The 17,310-nt window shown below is 38.4% G+C and overlaps 1 protein-coding gene across 2 annotated transcripts in view; it reads right to left on the minus strand.

Moving 5' to 3' along the window:
* The window catches only part of MDN1 (midasin AAA ATPase 1), a 170,754-nt gene that overhangs the window by 105,915 nt on the left and 47,529 nt on the right, over positions 1-17,310 (minus strand). For both annotated transcript variants that reach the window (XM_058307147.2, XM_058307146.2), the window contains exons 12-19: positions 15,005-15,100; positions 13,559-13,671; positions 11,788-11,936; positions 10,865-10,925; positions 4,133-4,344; positions 3,358-3,461; positions 1,464-1,608; positions 857-953 (exon numbers count right to left, since the gene is read on the minus strand). In XM_058307147.2, coding sequence (XP_058163130.1) covers positions 857-953; positions 1,464-1,608; positions 3,358-3,461; positions 4,133-4,344; positions 10,865-10,925; positions 11,788-11,936; positions 13,559-13,671; positions 15,005-15,100 — 977 coding nt within the window. The remainder of the gene's footprint in view (positions 1-856; positions 954-1,463; positions 1,609-3,357; positions 3,462-4,132; positions 4,345-10,864; positions 10,926-11,787; positions 11,937-13,558; positions 13,672-15,004; positions 15,101-17,310) is intronic.

Consider the following 17,310-nt stretch of genomic DNA (forward strand, 5'->3'; position numbering starts at 1 on the left):
ATGAAATAAGGTAGTGTAGGTGCTACCAAAAATACTATCATTGTTACTTCTACAATGCAATAAAAGCTAAGTATAATCCTAGCAAAAATAAAGTTATAAAATTAAGATGTATTAATTCATCATTTTAAGAGATGTTTTTTCTCACAAGTATGTGTAACAAAAAATAAACCTCCTCCCCTCACCATTAAAAATAAAACCACTAGAGCAAAAGAAAATACATAATTTAATGTAGTTTCTAAAATTCCCCTAGGAAGAGTTAATTACTTTTATAATGGGCAGCAGAGGTAGGAATCTCATAAACTTTTAACACTATTTTTAAACTCAAGATGGAACAAAAGATTACCAAGAAAATAAATTTGGAGGTTTACTAAATGTTACTTATACAAAACACCAAAACTAAGAATCTGTTCCTGTCTGTGCTTAGCAGTACAAGCTGAAAGAAAATTAGAAGGCTTTTTACAGATCAGCCTGGTCCAAAGAGGACTGTGTTACTAAAATACATTTATCCCTGTTATATGACAGCCTATTATATTGCTATATAACAATTTTCTAATAGCTACATGGCAGCATCAGAACCAAAAGGAAGGAAAGATTTTGCCTTCAACCATATCCATAAGCCATTATATGCCAAACTAACACCCTGAAGGAAATTCTCCAGTGTTCTTCAATTTCCCTTATTCCTACCACCTATAGAAAATAGAAGAATATAACAAAGGAAAACAGGATTCTTCTAGAAGCCAAGAAATGTCAAGTACTTTGTTCACTGTCATAAAGTTTGGCTATATTAATATTACCAATCAATAAACAAAAAGAACCTTTAAAAAACTTCTCCAGCAGCCAGACCACATCTCCTTACCTGTTTCTTATTCCCGGTGGGAGATTTCTTTTGCCCACATCAGTTGCTGGATTCATACAGGCAAATAAACGGAAGTCAGGATGGCGAACTAGTGGCTCTGTTAAGAGAAAATAAAAATTCTCAACAACTTGACAATAGTTAAGCAATCAGTCACAAGCACCCAGGCCCAGCAACCCTGCCTCAAGCTCAGTGAGGTTGGTCCTGGCTGCTCAAACCTTCATTGCCTTTTCTGAAAGCCCACTGAAACTACCGTCCAGAACTATGTGTACAACTTAATCATATGGTGCCATTCCTCTCTCTTTTAGGGTGTGGTTATTCACTGTTGTTTCTCTTTTATCACCTATTCACCTGCATATATTTTGTCACTGTCTGCATATACCTAGAATCCAAAATCCAAATACCCTGACAAATTATGTCTTATTTATCATTGCATTCCTCATACCATCTAACAACAGTAAAATGTGCTTTGCAGAATAATACTAACTAGCTAAGGAATGAATGAATCCTATTGGGAGGCCAATGCAATCAACTGAACAAAGAGAATCTCACTCTGAAGTGGCCAAAAGGCTTTGCACCAATTAAAACCCCCAAGGAGACTAAATACTACCTGTGTCTCCTCGATCCAGCAATACCAGGGAGCCAGAAGATCCGTCAAGTAAACCACTCAGGCATTCTAATGTTTCTGGAGCTGCCAGATTAATCTCATCCAATAAAATCCACTCTCCTTTCTTTACAGCCTGAGCTAATGTGCCCTAGAAGACAAAGCAAAATGTTAAGAATCCATTTCAAATAGTCACACTTACCAGGAGCAATTATGCAAGCAGGGTTAGAAAAAGAGTCAATGCCAAACCTGTCCCACTTGACAAGCTTAATACTATGCCTTAACTGCCAAATGGCTATCATCAGGTCTGCAAAGTTAGGGTCAAGTTTACTTTTTAAATGTCCAAAATGGCCAAGGGCCAAAGAGTGAGCTACAATAAGCTAGAAGAACCTCTCATTATATGGATAGTTAGGTAAATGTATTTACGTGTGAGTTAAAATGGCTATTAAAGGCACGCAAAATAAATATAAGGTCAGGCTTGTGCAGACCAAGATCAGATAAACTATATCAAGAGTGTTTGTTGTTGGGAAGAGGATGTAGCTCAACTGACAGAGCATCCATCTCCATATGGAGGGTCCAGGGTTCAATCTCCAGGGCCTCCTGATCCGTGTGGAGCTGGCCCATGTGTACTGCTGCTGTACGCAAGGAGTGCTGTGCCACGCAGGGGTGCCCCTGCATAGGGATGCCCCACATGCAAGATGTGGACCCCACAAAGAGAACTGCCCCATGTGAAAACAGCATAGCCCGCCCAGGAGTGGTGCCACACAAACACAGAGCTGACGCAGCAAGATAATGCAACAAAAAGAGATACAGATTTCCAGTGCCACCAGATAATGCAAGTGGGCACAGAAGAACACATAGCAAATGGACAGGGAGAGCAGACAATGGGGGGAAGGGGAGAGAAATAAATAAATCTTTAAAAAAAAAAAAGGCAGGGGGTTAGCTGTTGTGATAGTGTTGCACAGTTGCTGAAGGTGAAAATGAATCTTTTCTCAGTGCTAGTCCATTGATGTTATCTCTTCAAGTTCTATTGATGCTCTTCAAAGAGTAATGAAAATTAAATATTATAACCTGTTCATCTGGCACATTGCCAAAAACTGAATTGCTTATTATTCAATTGCTTTATACTTTTGTCTTCATGCTGATCCTAAGAATCTTCCAAATTTAATTTAAAAAAATAAAACAGAACAAATTTACTAATTTCAGTGAATAGCTAAGTCATGAAACATAAAACTTCTTTTGAGAGCACATGACATTTTAATTGGTTCTTTACAAATAATCTTATTAAGATTAAGCACTGATGATCAAACTTCCCACAGCAATGGACATATGCTTGAGTGAACCTTCCCTCTAACCAAACAACCATCTAAGTAAGATGCCTACCTCCTTTAGGGGTATACAGGGACAGTCTAAAGAGTGTCACAGACAGACATTAAAAAAGAAAAAAGCCCAAGGCATGAATATTTAATCAAAATAATCCTTCCTACAGGCTCACAGAACATCCAAGAGTAGAGCTGTCTATGCTGTGGCAATAAAAAATGGGGCAATAAAATGAATGGCCACATATACACACACACACACACACACACACACACACACACAAAGTATCTCCCTCTCTTATCTCTCACACATACATGGCTGTGAAAAAAATATTAGGTTCACTATTTATCTTCAACTTCATCTTTAAAAAAATAAGAATGGTGTTCAAGAAGACCTTATAATTTCCATAAAGGGCATTTTTCAAAAATCTTCCCTCCAAATCATTGTTTTACTAATTGTTTAAGTCAAACAGCAAGCACTAGAAACACCCTCATGAAGAGAATGCCAATATAAGCCTGCCTAAAACTTGCATTTTATGTCAAATCAACATTCCCTTAACCCAAATATTTAAACAAAATACCTCTACAAATGCAAACAGTAGGGCATTTTCAGTCATTTTCATCTGTTGTTGGGCATGGTTGAGCCTAAGACCAAACGCTTCCCATTTCTCTTTTAGGAGTAATCCTAGAAAAGAATAAAGGTAAGAATTTAATATCCATTTTGAGCTGCAATACATAAAACTTTTAAACACATATACATACAAAAAGAAAAAAATTGTGTTGAGTGAATTGTATGCTTTATTAATATATATCAATAAATGCACTTTGCTTTAAAAAAAAGTATGACTAAAGAAGTTCACACAAAAGCATTTTAGACAGGAATGTAAAAAAATAAGTTCAAATATCTATATAATGCTATGTGTCATTTATATGTATCTATATTAACTAAGTCATTTATCCTTTACAACAACCCTTTGAAGGAGATAACTCTTACCATTTTATAGATAAGCTAAGAGCTTTCAAAGTTTTTCAAAGCTGTCAAATGTCCCTTGGCTAAGGAATCCAGTTCCCTGGAAATAAACTATTTTTCTGAAAAAAATTTGACTCACTGACCACTAAAACTTGAAACTTGTACATAGAATTGCCAGACCTAAGTTTCTGTGGAAATCCTGCCTAGTCACACACACACACACACACACACACACAAAAAAAAACAGTTCAAAATTAGCCACTTTTGTTGTAAGTCCTAGAAAGTTCCAATTTATCTGGCTTTATTTTTTCCCCAAAACTCCTCTCCTAGTTCTGCAAACTGAGCCACCGTCTGCCTTCCACCAGCAGTCCAGTTCACAGCCTTACCAGTTTCGCCCTCTTTTCCGTCCTTGTTAACAGCAGACTTGTGCACATGTTGCATTAGTCTGAGGAGATCATGCCACCGTTTCTGCCTGTAACAGGTCTGAATGTGTCCCAAGAACGTGAAGTTTTGCTTCTTAGAAAATGTCTGGGCAAAGAGGTCCTCAAATCCTTCCCGTAAGGGTAGCCAAATAAGCTTATGGTCCACTGGTTTGTAACTGAAACAAAAGGGAAACATGATTCACAAACTTCTGAAGCTAATACTAATTAGAGCACATGGCTCAGAAAACAGGAAAAGGTCCAGGATTTTTGTTTAATCAAAATCAGAAATCTCACCAAAATATTAAAAGGCTATGTTACACTTTTAAATTATAATATATTTTACCATCCCCAAGTGTTTGCAGAGCCTATAAGAAAAGTAGAAACTATTTATTAAAACAGTATAGGGAAGCAGACTTGGCCCAGTGGTTAGGGCGTCCGTCTACCACATGGGAGGTCCGCGGTTCAAACCCCAGGCCTCCTTGACCCGTGTGGAGCTGGCCCATGCGCAGCGCTGATGTGCACAAGGAGTGCCCTGCCACGCAGGGGTGTTCCCCACGTAGGGGAGCCCCACGCGCAAGGAGTGCGCCCCGTAAGGAGAGCCGCCCAGAGCGAAAGAAAGTGCAGCCTGCCTAGGAATGGCGCCGCCCACACTTCCCGTGCACTGACGACAACAGAAGCGGACAAAGAAACAAGATGCAGCAAATAGACACAGAGAACAGACAACCGGGGAAGGAGGGGGAATTAAACAAATAAATCTTTCAAAAAAAAAAAAAATTATAATGAAAAAAATTGAAATTTCCTAGTTGAGCAAAGGAATTGTCATTTATTTTATTAATATGCTTAAATAAAAACCATTTATGGGACTTAATGATAAACCATATTTTATTCTGACTGGCAAAAAATTCCCAGAAAATTTCAGAAAAAAAAAATATCTGAAATTGATTTATTTAGCCCATGCATCAGTTCCAAGTAAGAAAGAGGAATACGGATGGAATTAAGACATGGTAATGGTTTATAGTCCTCAACTCATATTTCTTGTTATTTTGTTTCCCTCTTATGCCTTAGCATTTAATTTCTTAACATTGAGTTACAACATTAACTTGAATTTAATTTAGTTTTCCAGGGGGGAGAGAATAAGGCCAAGCTCTAAGCTATAATTTGCTCAATCAATACTATTTGCTCTTGTTTTTTATCACCATTTAAAATTTATCATTTAAACATTGGAAAATCAGTATACAATTTTCTATGGCTTGAGATACTAAATATAAACTTAACAGACAATGACATAAATTTTATTTCCCAAGAAAAACAATTTGAGAACAAAATCCATACCAAACAATGTTTCAGAGCAGCCAACAATTACAGAACTTAAGAATTACTATTTAATCATTAATATTTAAGGGAAGAAAAATGAGATGAGTAAAAATCCCACAGCCCTGATACTAAACATCTGTATGGAAAGGTCTGGTATGGGAACTTCAAACTCATTTTCACTTACCAGTAGAGATTAATGAAGGTATTTCTTTATTCCATTTATTCAACAAAAGTTTACTGAGCACCTGCATATGTTAGGCATTGAACAAATAAGACCTATAAGGTCCTGTCCTTATGCAGTTTACTATCAAATGAAAGGTAGAGATGATAAAGAAATAAATCTATAAAATATCAGGTGGTGGTAAATGCTATGAATATAAATAAAGCAGAGTAAGGGGAGAATGTGTGATGGGGGTATCAGTAATTTGGAGAAGACAAACAAGAGAAGGCTTTGTTGATGAGGAACCTACATGAAGCAAGGAATGAACTTAAGCAGTATCTATGGGCAGTGAGGTTGCTACTCAGAGAGAACAGCAAGCATTAAGGTAGTACATGAAGAAGAGTATGGCTGGAGCCCAGCAGCACAGGCAGAGAAAGAAAACAATTTCAGACATATGCTAAAAAAGAAAGGTCAAAATAAAGACTTTGGATTTTATTCTAAATGGACTGAGAAATCAGCAGAGGTTTTGAGAGAGAGAGTGACGTGATGTGATTACACTTAAAAACGATCATTTAATGGTTCCATCACTCATTCTCTATTGGAATCTAAAGACCAAGTGGCCTGCTGGAGGATGAGAGACTACATGGAGCAAAGTCCAGTCATCCCAGCTGAGAACTTCTAGGCAAGCCTCCTGCAAAATGACTACCAAACATATTAAGAGAGCCCAGTCAAGATGAAGAGAGCCACTGCCTGACTCACAGCTAGCTGAAGATTCATGGGTAGGCACAGCCAAAAAAGAAGTACATAGCTTACCCATAGACTGCTGGCAAATAATAAATGCTTATTGTTTTAAGCCAAAAAAAAAAAAGATCATTCTAACTACTCAGTAGAAAAGAGACCATAGGGAGGTATAGAAGTAAAGAGCAGGGAAGCAGATTTGGCTCAACGGATAGGGCGTCCACCTACCACATGGGAGGTCCAAGGTTCAAATCCAAGGCCTCCTAACCCATGTGATGAGCTGGCCCACGCGCAGTGCTGATGTGTGTAAGGAATGCTGTGCCACACAGGGGTGTCCCCCACGTAGGGGAGCCCCATACGCAAGGAGTGTGCCCCATAAGGAGAGCCACCCAGTGCAAAAAAAGTGCAACCTGCTCAGAAGTGGCACCACACACATGGAGAGCTGATACAGCAAGATGATACAACAAAAAGAGACATAGATTCCAGGTACTGCTGACAAGAACACAAGCAGACACAGAAGAACATACAGCAAATGGACACAGAAAGCAGACAATTAGGGGGGAGGAGTGAGAAGGGGAAAGAAAGAAAGAAAAAAATAAAAATAAATTAAAAAGTAAAGGGAAATGCACAGGTCCAGGTAAAGGATGATGAACTAGAAACTAGAATGACTACAGTGGAAGTGGTAATGAGAAAGTAATTAAAATACACATGTTATTTAAGTAAAGTTGCTACTCTTCAAAACAGCAGCTTAAATGGGATCCAAAGCTAACAGAGGCAGCAGAATAACAGTTAAGAACATGGGATGCTCAAGCCAGACTCCCTGAGTTCAATTCATGGATCTGCCTTTGCCTTGAACAAGTTATTGACTCACTCTGTGCCACAGTTAACTTTTGTGTACAAAGAGGATAAAAACAGTATACACCTTATGGTTGTTAAGAAGGTCAAGTGAGTTAACATATATAAAGCATTCTATAAAGCATTCAGAATAGTGCTTGGCATATAATGAGCATCATGTAAGAGTCAGTTGTTTATGGCTTAAGTCTATTCAATTTATAAAAGAAGTAGCTTAATATTTCAAACTAGTCTGAGTTTCTTAAAGGAACCATACATTCATTTAAAGCTGAGCATATTGGCTGAAACACAGTTAAGTCAATACATGTCTGAATTAATGAAAAACTAAGTAAACATACATATATATCAGAGAAGAAGAAACAAAAAACAAACAAAAAGTACAACACAAATACTCAATAGGAACCAATCTGATATTCAAAATGGAGAATTGGCTAAACAAACTATGAACCATTACATAGCAGGGTTTTCAACACATCTTCTACAAAAAAGGTGCCTTGGGAGATACCTAAAGGCTAGGGGGAAGGCGGTGCAGAAGATCTGGCCCTAAAGGAGAGTGACTCAGCTTCCACCTGTTACATAAACTGGGACTGTATGTAAGACTTCATGTGAAAATAGCTAAAACAAAAGAAAATGACTTTCCCATATTATGATTCCTGAAAGAACATTAAGAATAAAAGAGACATAAAACAGCACATGCAGAGTAGTTAAACACAAAAACAAAAAACACAGTATCTATTCATTTTGGGGTCAAGGTTCCTAGTTGGAAAGTGCCTCTGCTGCCCTGCCCTCCTCTATGCCATTTCCTTTACGGATGGTTTTATGGGTAGTGGTGAGGAAGTGGGTTGACCATTTTGTTTCAGTTCCTATGGGATCTTTAATTTTCCTCTCTTTTTTTCTCTTCATTGCCAGCTTCTCCAAGGGGCACTTCTCCTCCTCAACCTTTCTGCTTCTCTCTCAGAAGCTGCCTTTTCTAAGCTCCTGCCCTGTAGTCAGTGTTGTGGTCCTGGGCTCTGCATTTTGCCACTCAGGGCTGGACTTCTTTCCGGGAATGATTTCATCTGCTCCACTGGAGTCCCCAGTGCCCTCTGCTTTTTTCCAAGGAGTCTCTTAAGCCTCTTCCACTCCTTCTCCATTGGATTTTGGTCTAATTCTCCACTCACAGGCAATTTGAAAGTCTTTATACAGAATACCAGAAACCCACTTTAAATATAACAACAAAAATAGGTTAAAAATGTAATGAAGGAATGAGTTACTATGCTAACACTATTCCAAAAACAAGGAGTATGTATACTAAAAAGATCAGAAGGCAATGTGCAGGAATGTAAATACTTTGAGAGTTTGTTGCTCTTTAAGGCCTTACTTTTATAAATCTTCTTGATCCTTAATGAAAAAAATTCCAAGTTTCAAAATTGATTTTTAAAAACCAATGCACAATATATTTGGTTCAGAGTAACATAATTATACAGTATTTGTCTTTTTGTCATAACATATTGCATGATTCAAAAAATAATAATTTATATATATCCAGCACATTTAATTGAGAAATGTGTTTTTATTCAACTGTGTTCTTTTTATTTTTTAATTATTGTTTATATGTTTCATTATTAAATGCACAAAATAAAGTTTAAAAAAATTAATGCAAACCAAACTAATTAGTTCTATAAATTTATCTTGTGTTAAATGTAATATATAAATAGATGGAGGAGCAGTTAAGTGCCTGCTTCCCACATGGAATGTCCCTGGTGCCTCCTAAAACAAACAAACAAAAAAAATTCAGGGGAGCCAACGTGGCTCCATGGTTGAGCACCGGCTACCTGTATATGAGGCCCCAGGTTCAATCTCTGGCACGGTACCGCAAAATAAACAAACAAATAAACAAAGAAATCTTAAAACAGATGGTCCTAACTATGCATCCCAAGAAGAGGGAATCTTGTTTTCCATATCCTTATTGTTGTCGCTGCTTTTTAAAAAACTATTTTTCATCGTCCCATCTTGTACATGAGAATTAATGTCACCCATATATCTAAAATACAGCACATATATAAAGTTTTTGTTTGTTTTCTCCTAGGAGGCATGGGTAATTGAACCCAGGATGTCACCCATGGAAAGCAGGCACTCAACCAACTCAGCTACACCTGTTCCCCATATATAAAGACTTAATTCAAACCATTTTCTAGTAATACAAGAGTATGGAAAACAAGGCATACTTCCAAACATACAAAACTTAAAGAGTACACAAGTTTCCTTTTGACAGCTGATGCTAACCTATTAACAAGGGAAAATGGATATATTCTTTTCACCAAAGTGGGCACCAAAACAAAATTTCTATCAGTAGATATTCAGATTCCAACCTTTCTGTATTATCAGCAGCAAAGGGCACAAATAGGCTCCAGTGTCCTCGCTACATATTAGCCATAGCTATAATACTATATTACAAATTCTTATAAGAGATGGATTCTGTCCATGTTCAATTAGTACAAGATAAATGCTTTTTGTGTTAGGAATACTAAACAGCAGGACATTACTGGAAACATATATATTATATACAGAATATAGAGAAAAAAATACAGTATAGTGTAGATATGCCTGGTTAAAACAATAAATCTCATATATTGATAAGAGCACACCACCAAATACCTCAATCAGGCAATGGGGAGATTTCGTATTAATTATCTAAACAGAAATTAAACAAGGTAAAAAGATCACTGGGGAAAAATAGCAAAGTGAAAGTAGAATTAGGGTAAGAGAGATAAGCCCCAACTAATGGACTTTAAAAGACCCAGGATAGATTTAAAAGCTTTAATAAGTACTTTAATTAATTAATGACATGTATAGAGCAGAATAGAAGGGGTAGGGGGGACAAAAAGGAAGCAGGATTCCAAAGTAGCACTCTACCCAGAGCAGGCAAGGATATGAGACAAGGGAGTGAGATTATACTATGGCATAATGTGGACCTCACAGGAAGAGATAAATGAAGAGCTTCCTGGCAGACTCCATAAAGAGCAAAATAGGACAATAAATTCTATTATTTTATACCTTTAAGAATTTTTTTAAAGCAACAGCTCAGCATTAATAGGACAGATCCCAGTGTAGCTCAATCTAAGGTATGCCTTTGCAACCATCAGTTTTACATCCTTCAGCACGAACTAAAATTGTTCTGAAACTAAGAGCTCTAAATACACCATGGGAAGGATATTTTAATAACAACAGTGGAGTCCTATTAGCAACATTTAACCAAATACAGAACTGAAACTCACTCTACTTAATATTTCAGAGAGTATCAAACTTCGAGAATCCAGACTGAAGGCAGTATGGCTCCAGAACTTACTCTTTACATCAACTGTCATAAACAATTAGTTTATTACATGTTTGTCTGCTTTTTTCCTCTCCCTTCCAAAGTATGATCTTTGTGAACAAGGACCTCAAGTGTTCTTTAAAATGAAGAGAAATATTTATATACCCAGGAGAGCCTCAATAAATTCCAATAAATATCCTACTGGGGTAGAATTAGGAGCACAAATCTTTGAAAAAAATTTTCCAAGGCACATTTTCAGCTTTATAAGAAAATATTTTTCACCTCAAGCAATGAACACAAAGATATAATTAAGAAAATAATTCAAAACCACACCTACCCTCCAAGCAAGTCTGCAGTGTCACTTTGTTGATTCATATTGACAACCCTCAACCGGTGGCCTTTAAAATAGAAAGAGGCAAAAGAATGACTACAAAATTTTATAGACTTGATAAGGACATGAAAACATGGCTACAGAGTAAATTTTAACAAATTTTAAAAGTGTGCATTTCCTTTGATCCTCCCATTTTATTAATACTTCCAGGAATCTTAACCATTCATATTTTCAAATAACCCAGAAATACATATACAAGAAAACCCACTGTGGTATTATTGCTCTAACATCAGATAACTGAGTACAAGAAGATCCTTCAATAAATCATTTCCATAAATTAAGACCAAATAAACATCCACACAGTGTAATACTATTCAGCCTTTAAAAGGAATAAGGCATGGAAGCAGCTGTGGTTCAAGTAACTGAGCTCCCAGTTACCATATGGAGGACCTGGGTTCAATCCCTGGGACCCCCCTGGTAAAAAAATAAATAAAAGGCATCCCAGACCTGTGTGGAAGGGCGTAAGGCCCCCGTACAGTGAAGCGATGCCCAAAAAACAGACAATGATGCAATCAGATAGGTAGGTAAATAAATAAATAAACAAATAAATAAATAAATGGAGTAAGGCAAATCTGTTTTGAAAGATATCCAATTTGTAACTAAAAGCAATAAAGAATGATCCCATTTCTTATCAAAACATAACCAAAAATTTCTGTCCATGTATTTGCAGTGCACAGAGTAGAACTGGAAAAGATAGCAGTAATCTCTTAACAGTGGTTACTTTGGGGGAACAAGATCACATGTTGAGTAGTAATGCTTTTTAAACTCCAGTATTACTTGGAATTATTTTCCAAAAAGAAAAAAAAAAAAAAAAAAAGATAACCAGTGTGAAATATCTGCCTAGGAGTAGCAGTATTTCTTTGAGTTACCCGTAATGTGAGCCAAGTACTGGACAGTAGAGGTTTTGCCAGTCCCGGTCTCTCCCACCAGCAACACAGGTTCCCCTTTGCTGACACATACGGCAAGCTGTTCAATAAGAACAGAGGACGGCCTCGTGGCAGCAAAAGTGAGCTTCTCCCTGGGAAGGGCAAAAAGCAGTCAGAAATCAGGGTGCAAATGTAAATTGTATCAATTCAAATGCCTGGTTAAAACCCTCTGATGGAGGAAGCGGATGTGGCTCAGGCAACTGGGTTCCCGCCTACCACATGGGAGGTCACTGGTTTAGATCCAGGTGCCTCTTAAAGAAGAGAGCAGGCTGGCGTGATGAGCAGGTGCAGCAAGCTGACACAACATAAGACACAAGAAGAAGGAAATAACAAGAGACACAAGAAAGCGGGGAGCAGAGGTTCCTGGTGCCTCCTGAAGAAGTCAGCAAGCTGATCCAATGGGCAGGTGAGGTGAGCTGACACAATAGTGACACAGCAAGAGACACGGGAGGAAAAACAATGAGACACAACAAAGAGGAGAATGGAGGTGGCTCGCTCAAGTGATTAAGCACCCCTCTTCCACATCAGAGGTCCCAGGTTCAGCTCCAGGTGCCTCAAAAAAAAAAAAAAAAGAAACAAGACAGACACAGCAAGTGCAAATAACAAGGGAGATGGATGGGAGAAAGAAATAAATTAAATAAATCTTAAAAAAAAAAAAACCTCTGAGGGCTTCCAGTTTGACTCTGTATATATATAATCCAATACTCTTAACAAAGTCAACAAAGCTATACATGGCCTGGCACCACCCCACTGGCCTCCTTGGTGTTCCTCAAATATGCTGCATTGCTTTTTCCTTGGATATTTGACCCTGGCTTTCCCCTTTACCTCTGAGGCTCTGTCCCAGATAACTGCATGCAGGCAGATTCCTTCACTTCTTTCAGGTCTCTCCTCAGATGCTACCTACTCAGAAAACCTTCTGAACATTAGATTCATGTTTGCTAGAACTTGTGTTAGCTACTGCACCCCTATCATCTAGAAGGATACCTGGCATGTAGTACATGTTCAATAAAGATTGAATAATTGAAAAAAAAAAAAAATCAGGGTCCAGGGTTCTCTTGGTGCTGCTGGGGGAAACTAGATTTTCCAGACTTGACAAAAAAAATTAGATGATTGCTCAGAAATGCCTGACTTCTTGTCATAACAGATGTCCTTACAACATCTAAATTACAGAATTCATTCATTCTGCAAACATGGAGTCTTTATGCAGCTGGTATTGTACAAGGCTCTGGAGATGTAAAACACCAAAAGACACTATCTTCACTACCTCTGTCATCTTGGGCAAATTACTTAAACTCTCTAAGCCTCCATTTCCTCAACTGCAACATGTGAATAATAATAATTACTTCATTGGATTATTATTACCACGACATGACAAAACATATGCAACACACTTAGCATAATGTTAAAGCGGGTAATAAATTTTCTAGATCTCAGACTCATATAATGCATGCCTTCAAGGATTTATAAAGTAATGTTAGAACACAGCCTGACTTCCAACTAAGTGAGTAAAAATCAAGGATTTGTCTTTGTTAGCTCCAAGACACTAATGGCTCTCACCACCTCATTTCATAGTGCTCCTTGGGAAAGCACTACTCCTCACTATGCAACACAGGGAAGAGCTACCGGTCAGACATCAAATAAGGGGCTACACTAGATCGCCTATCAAGTTCCTGAGAATTCCAGTGTTCTCAGATTAGTTTCAAAACTCACTTACCTCTGTATATGAACAGCCTGACTTTGTTTCCGTAGAAGTCGTACCCGACCCACTTGCACGTCTATCTCATTGATTACAATTTCTGGTTTATAAAGTTGACAAAAGAATTCAGCCTATGAAAGGAGAAAGATTTTACCTAAGTAAAATTCTGCATATTCTTCAAGCATTTTCTCATCCATGGAGACTAAATGTACCTCTAATAAGAAGTATTCTCTGATTCCAAGATTGGCCAGGTAGCTTTTAGTTTATTTTCCTTTTCCAAATCTCTGTGTTTTAAAAACAATAATTGTGAATGTTTTCCTAAAATGGTACTTATTCTTCTCAAATAAGCCTGTACCTATGTCTGAAGTGAAGACACTAACTTATTCCAGTGGAGAGAATAAACAGAAAAGCTCTACTTCTAAAAGATCTGAAATAAAAGTAAATTTTGCTTCAGCTATGCTTTTCTCTGCTTTAAATTTAAAATATAATGCAGGAAAAGAGTGACCTGAATGATAAAGCACATACCCATAGTACATCTGACTATGGTCACAACAGAAAGGGAAACTGTGACACACTGCTAGATATCTACCGAACGGCCATTCCTCTCTTGTTTTTGTCACTATCTCAAAGAATCCAGATTTTGTTCAGCTTTGGGGTGAGAGTAAAAGACAAAGGAGCTATGGAAAGGTGAGCCCATCCCCAACCAGAGGATAAATGTTGACCAATCTAAGTCAGTCATGGTGGTATCATTCCAGTTGCCTACTATAACAAAATCAAAATATTAATTAAGCCACTTTCAGTAAGATGTTCTGTTACCCATAGCCAAAACCATGCCATTGTTTCAGAAGCCTAAGGAACATTTCTATTACTGCAGTTCTTGACATAGGCTTTATTAAGTCATCATTCACGTAGGAATGCCCAATATCTGCCTCAAGGTTGGCCCAAGACATTTCACCAGGCACCAACACTACACTGAAAGGCTCTCTCCTCCAAAAATATTTTTATATAACAAGAATGATACAATATTAATAATTTTGGCAATGAACCTAGGAAGAGAGTATACTGCTTCACTGGTATCATCCCTTTCATCTTTTCTGATGTATAAAGATTTCAATAACAAAAACAAATCTAATTGTACAAAAACTATAGACAAGGACTTTACTAAGACCCAGACCTGAGTCTACAACCTACAGAATAAAATGCTTACTAAAACACTGCAAAAGAAGGCACATACATGACAGAGGTCATGAGGAGACATCTTTAGATATGTAGAGCCCACGGTGAACTACACAACAGGGGGGTAGCAGGAGTTTTAGGTCCCTGAGAGTCAGCAGCAATGAAACCACCAACTTTTACAGAAGAGGCAGCAATGCAAAAGCTGTTCCAGATAAGGACCAAGGACCAGCAAGCAAGCAAAACATCCCAGCCTCCTTTCAACATGGAATTAGAAAAAGTATCACATACCTTTTTCTTGGAAATGTTTAATTGGCTTCCAATGACTTCTGCCATTTTTAGTTTGCTTGTTTGTTTAGAAAGCATTGCTGTGAAACAGTCCAGAGCCTATTAAAACAACCAAGGTAAATATTAACTGAATTTAAAAATAGTACATTCATCACAAAGCATCATCATCCTGGCTTCAAGAGGAAGGGTCATAAGTTCTAGCAGAAACACTTCCACATGATTGATGGAAGTACAATAAGGTACCAACCTTCGACTCCTGGACCTGACTATAAAGTAGAGATACAAACAAATGTGACTACTTTACTATGAAACTGCTGGTGAAATTAGTTAAAAACAAGAACAAAAAAACTCCCATTTTGCAAATCCTAAAGAATTAGGCAGGCACAAAAGAGCAATTAGTATTAATAATTAGGTAGGGAAGCGGATTTGGCCCAACAGATAGGGTGTCCGCCTACCACATGGGAGGTCCAAGGTTCAAACCTAGGGCCTCCTGACCTATGTGATGAGCTGGTCAACATGCAGTGCTGAAAAGCGCAAGGAGTGCCATGCCACGCAGGGGTGTCCCCCGCATAGGGGAGACCCATACACAAGGAGTGCACCCCATAAGGAGAGCCGCCCAGGATGAAAACAAAAAAAAGTGCAGCCTGCTCAGGAATGGCGCTGCACACACAGAGAGCTGATGCAGCAAGATGATGCAACAAAACAAGACACAGATTCCAGGTACCACTGACAAGAATACAAGCGGACACAGAAGAACACACAGCAAATGGACACAGAGAGCAGACAACTTGAGGGGGAAGGGGGAAGAGGCAGGGAAGGAAAGAGAAATACATTTTTTTAAAATTTTTATTTTTTAATTAAAATAAATAAATAAATAGGTAAAACTTTCATGGGGGGAAGTGGATGTGGCTCAACTGAAAGAGCGTCCACCTACTATATAGGAGGTCCAAGGTTCGGTACCCAGGGCCTCCCAGCCTGTGTGGTGAGGTGGCCCACACACAGGGCTGCCATGCATAAGGAGTGCCCTCTCGCATAGGGGTGCCCCCAGTGAAAGGAGTGCGCCAGACAAGGAGCCGCCCCACACGAAAAAAGCATAGCCTGCCCAGGAGTGGCGCCACACAGAGCTGATGCAGCAAGGTGATGCGACAAAAAGAGACACAGATTCTCGATGCTGCCTGACAAGAAGACACAGACGGACACAGCGAATGGAAAAAGAGAGCCAACAATGGTGGGGTGAAAGGGAGAGAAATAAATAAAAATAAATCTTTAAAAAAAAAAAGCCTCATGGGAAACTGACTCTCATTTAATGTCAAAGTAACACTAAAAGATTATTTCCTAGGGAAGCAGGTGTGGCTCAAGCATTTGGGAGCCCACCTACCACATGGGAGGTCCCAGGTTCAGTTCCCAGTGCCTCCTAAAGAAGAAGGGCAAGAAGGCGAGCTGACGCGACAGGGTGGTGCAGTGAGCTGACATAACAAGAAGGCACAACAAGAGACAGAACAAGCAAGGAGTGTATGTGGCTCAAGCAATTGGAAGACTTCCTCCCATGAGAGGTCCTGAGTTTGGTTCCTAGTGCCGCCAAAAAAGAAAACAAGGAGACACAGAAAGCATACAACCAACAGACACAGAGAGCAGAAAGTGAAAGCAAACAAGGGGTGGAAATAAATCTTTAAAAAGAAAAAAAAAAGATTATTTTCTAGCTGTAAAGGGAAACACCTGGCATACAAGAGAGGAAGCACACTGTCTACCCAAATCCTAGAAACAATGAGGAAGTACAGGCAAGCCAAGCAGGTATGTCTCTTCCTACAGAATGCAATATAAAGTATATATCACCACCAAAAATGGATTCTACCCAAACAAAGTCAAATTTGAATCCAAGGACACCATTACGAAGCACACAGATCAAACCAAAAGGCAGAATACTGTGCAGAACTGGTTTGACCTCTTCCACAGAGGGACTCGAACAGAATAAGAATCTTAAACCTACACGCTCAAAAGTTCTAGAGGAATATACACTAAGGTGTTATCAGTACTAAGTCATTGCTGGAGGGACTATTTTTAATTACTCATTTTTGCTTTTCTGCATGTTCCCATTTCCTATAATAATATATAGATTAATAAGCATTTATTTGAAAAAATAAAGCTGATATGAAAGGTAATTGGCCTCCAAATGTATCACCAGGAATGAGCAAAGACAAACTTTTAAGAACTCACAATGGAACTAAGGTCTCAAGTTCCTGCAAGGTACCACTGAGGTGAGGCCATAAAACTCCGACCAAGGCGCAGAAGCGCCCTTAGGTACCCGCATG

This window comes from Dasypus novemcinctus, chromosome 11, assembly GCF_030445035.2.
Source record: "Dasypus novemcinctus isolate mDasNov1 chromosome 11, mDasNov1.1.hap2, whole genome shotgun sequence".
Classification (NCBI taxonomy): Eukaryota; Metazoa; Chordata; class Mammalia; order Cingulata; family Dasypodidae; genus Dasypus; species Dasypus novemcinctus.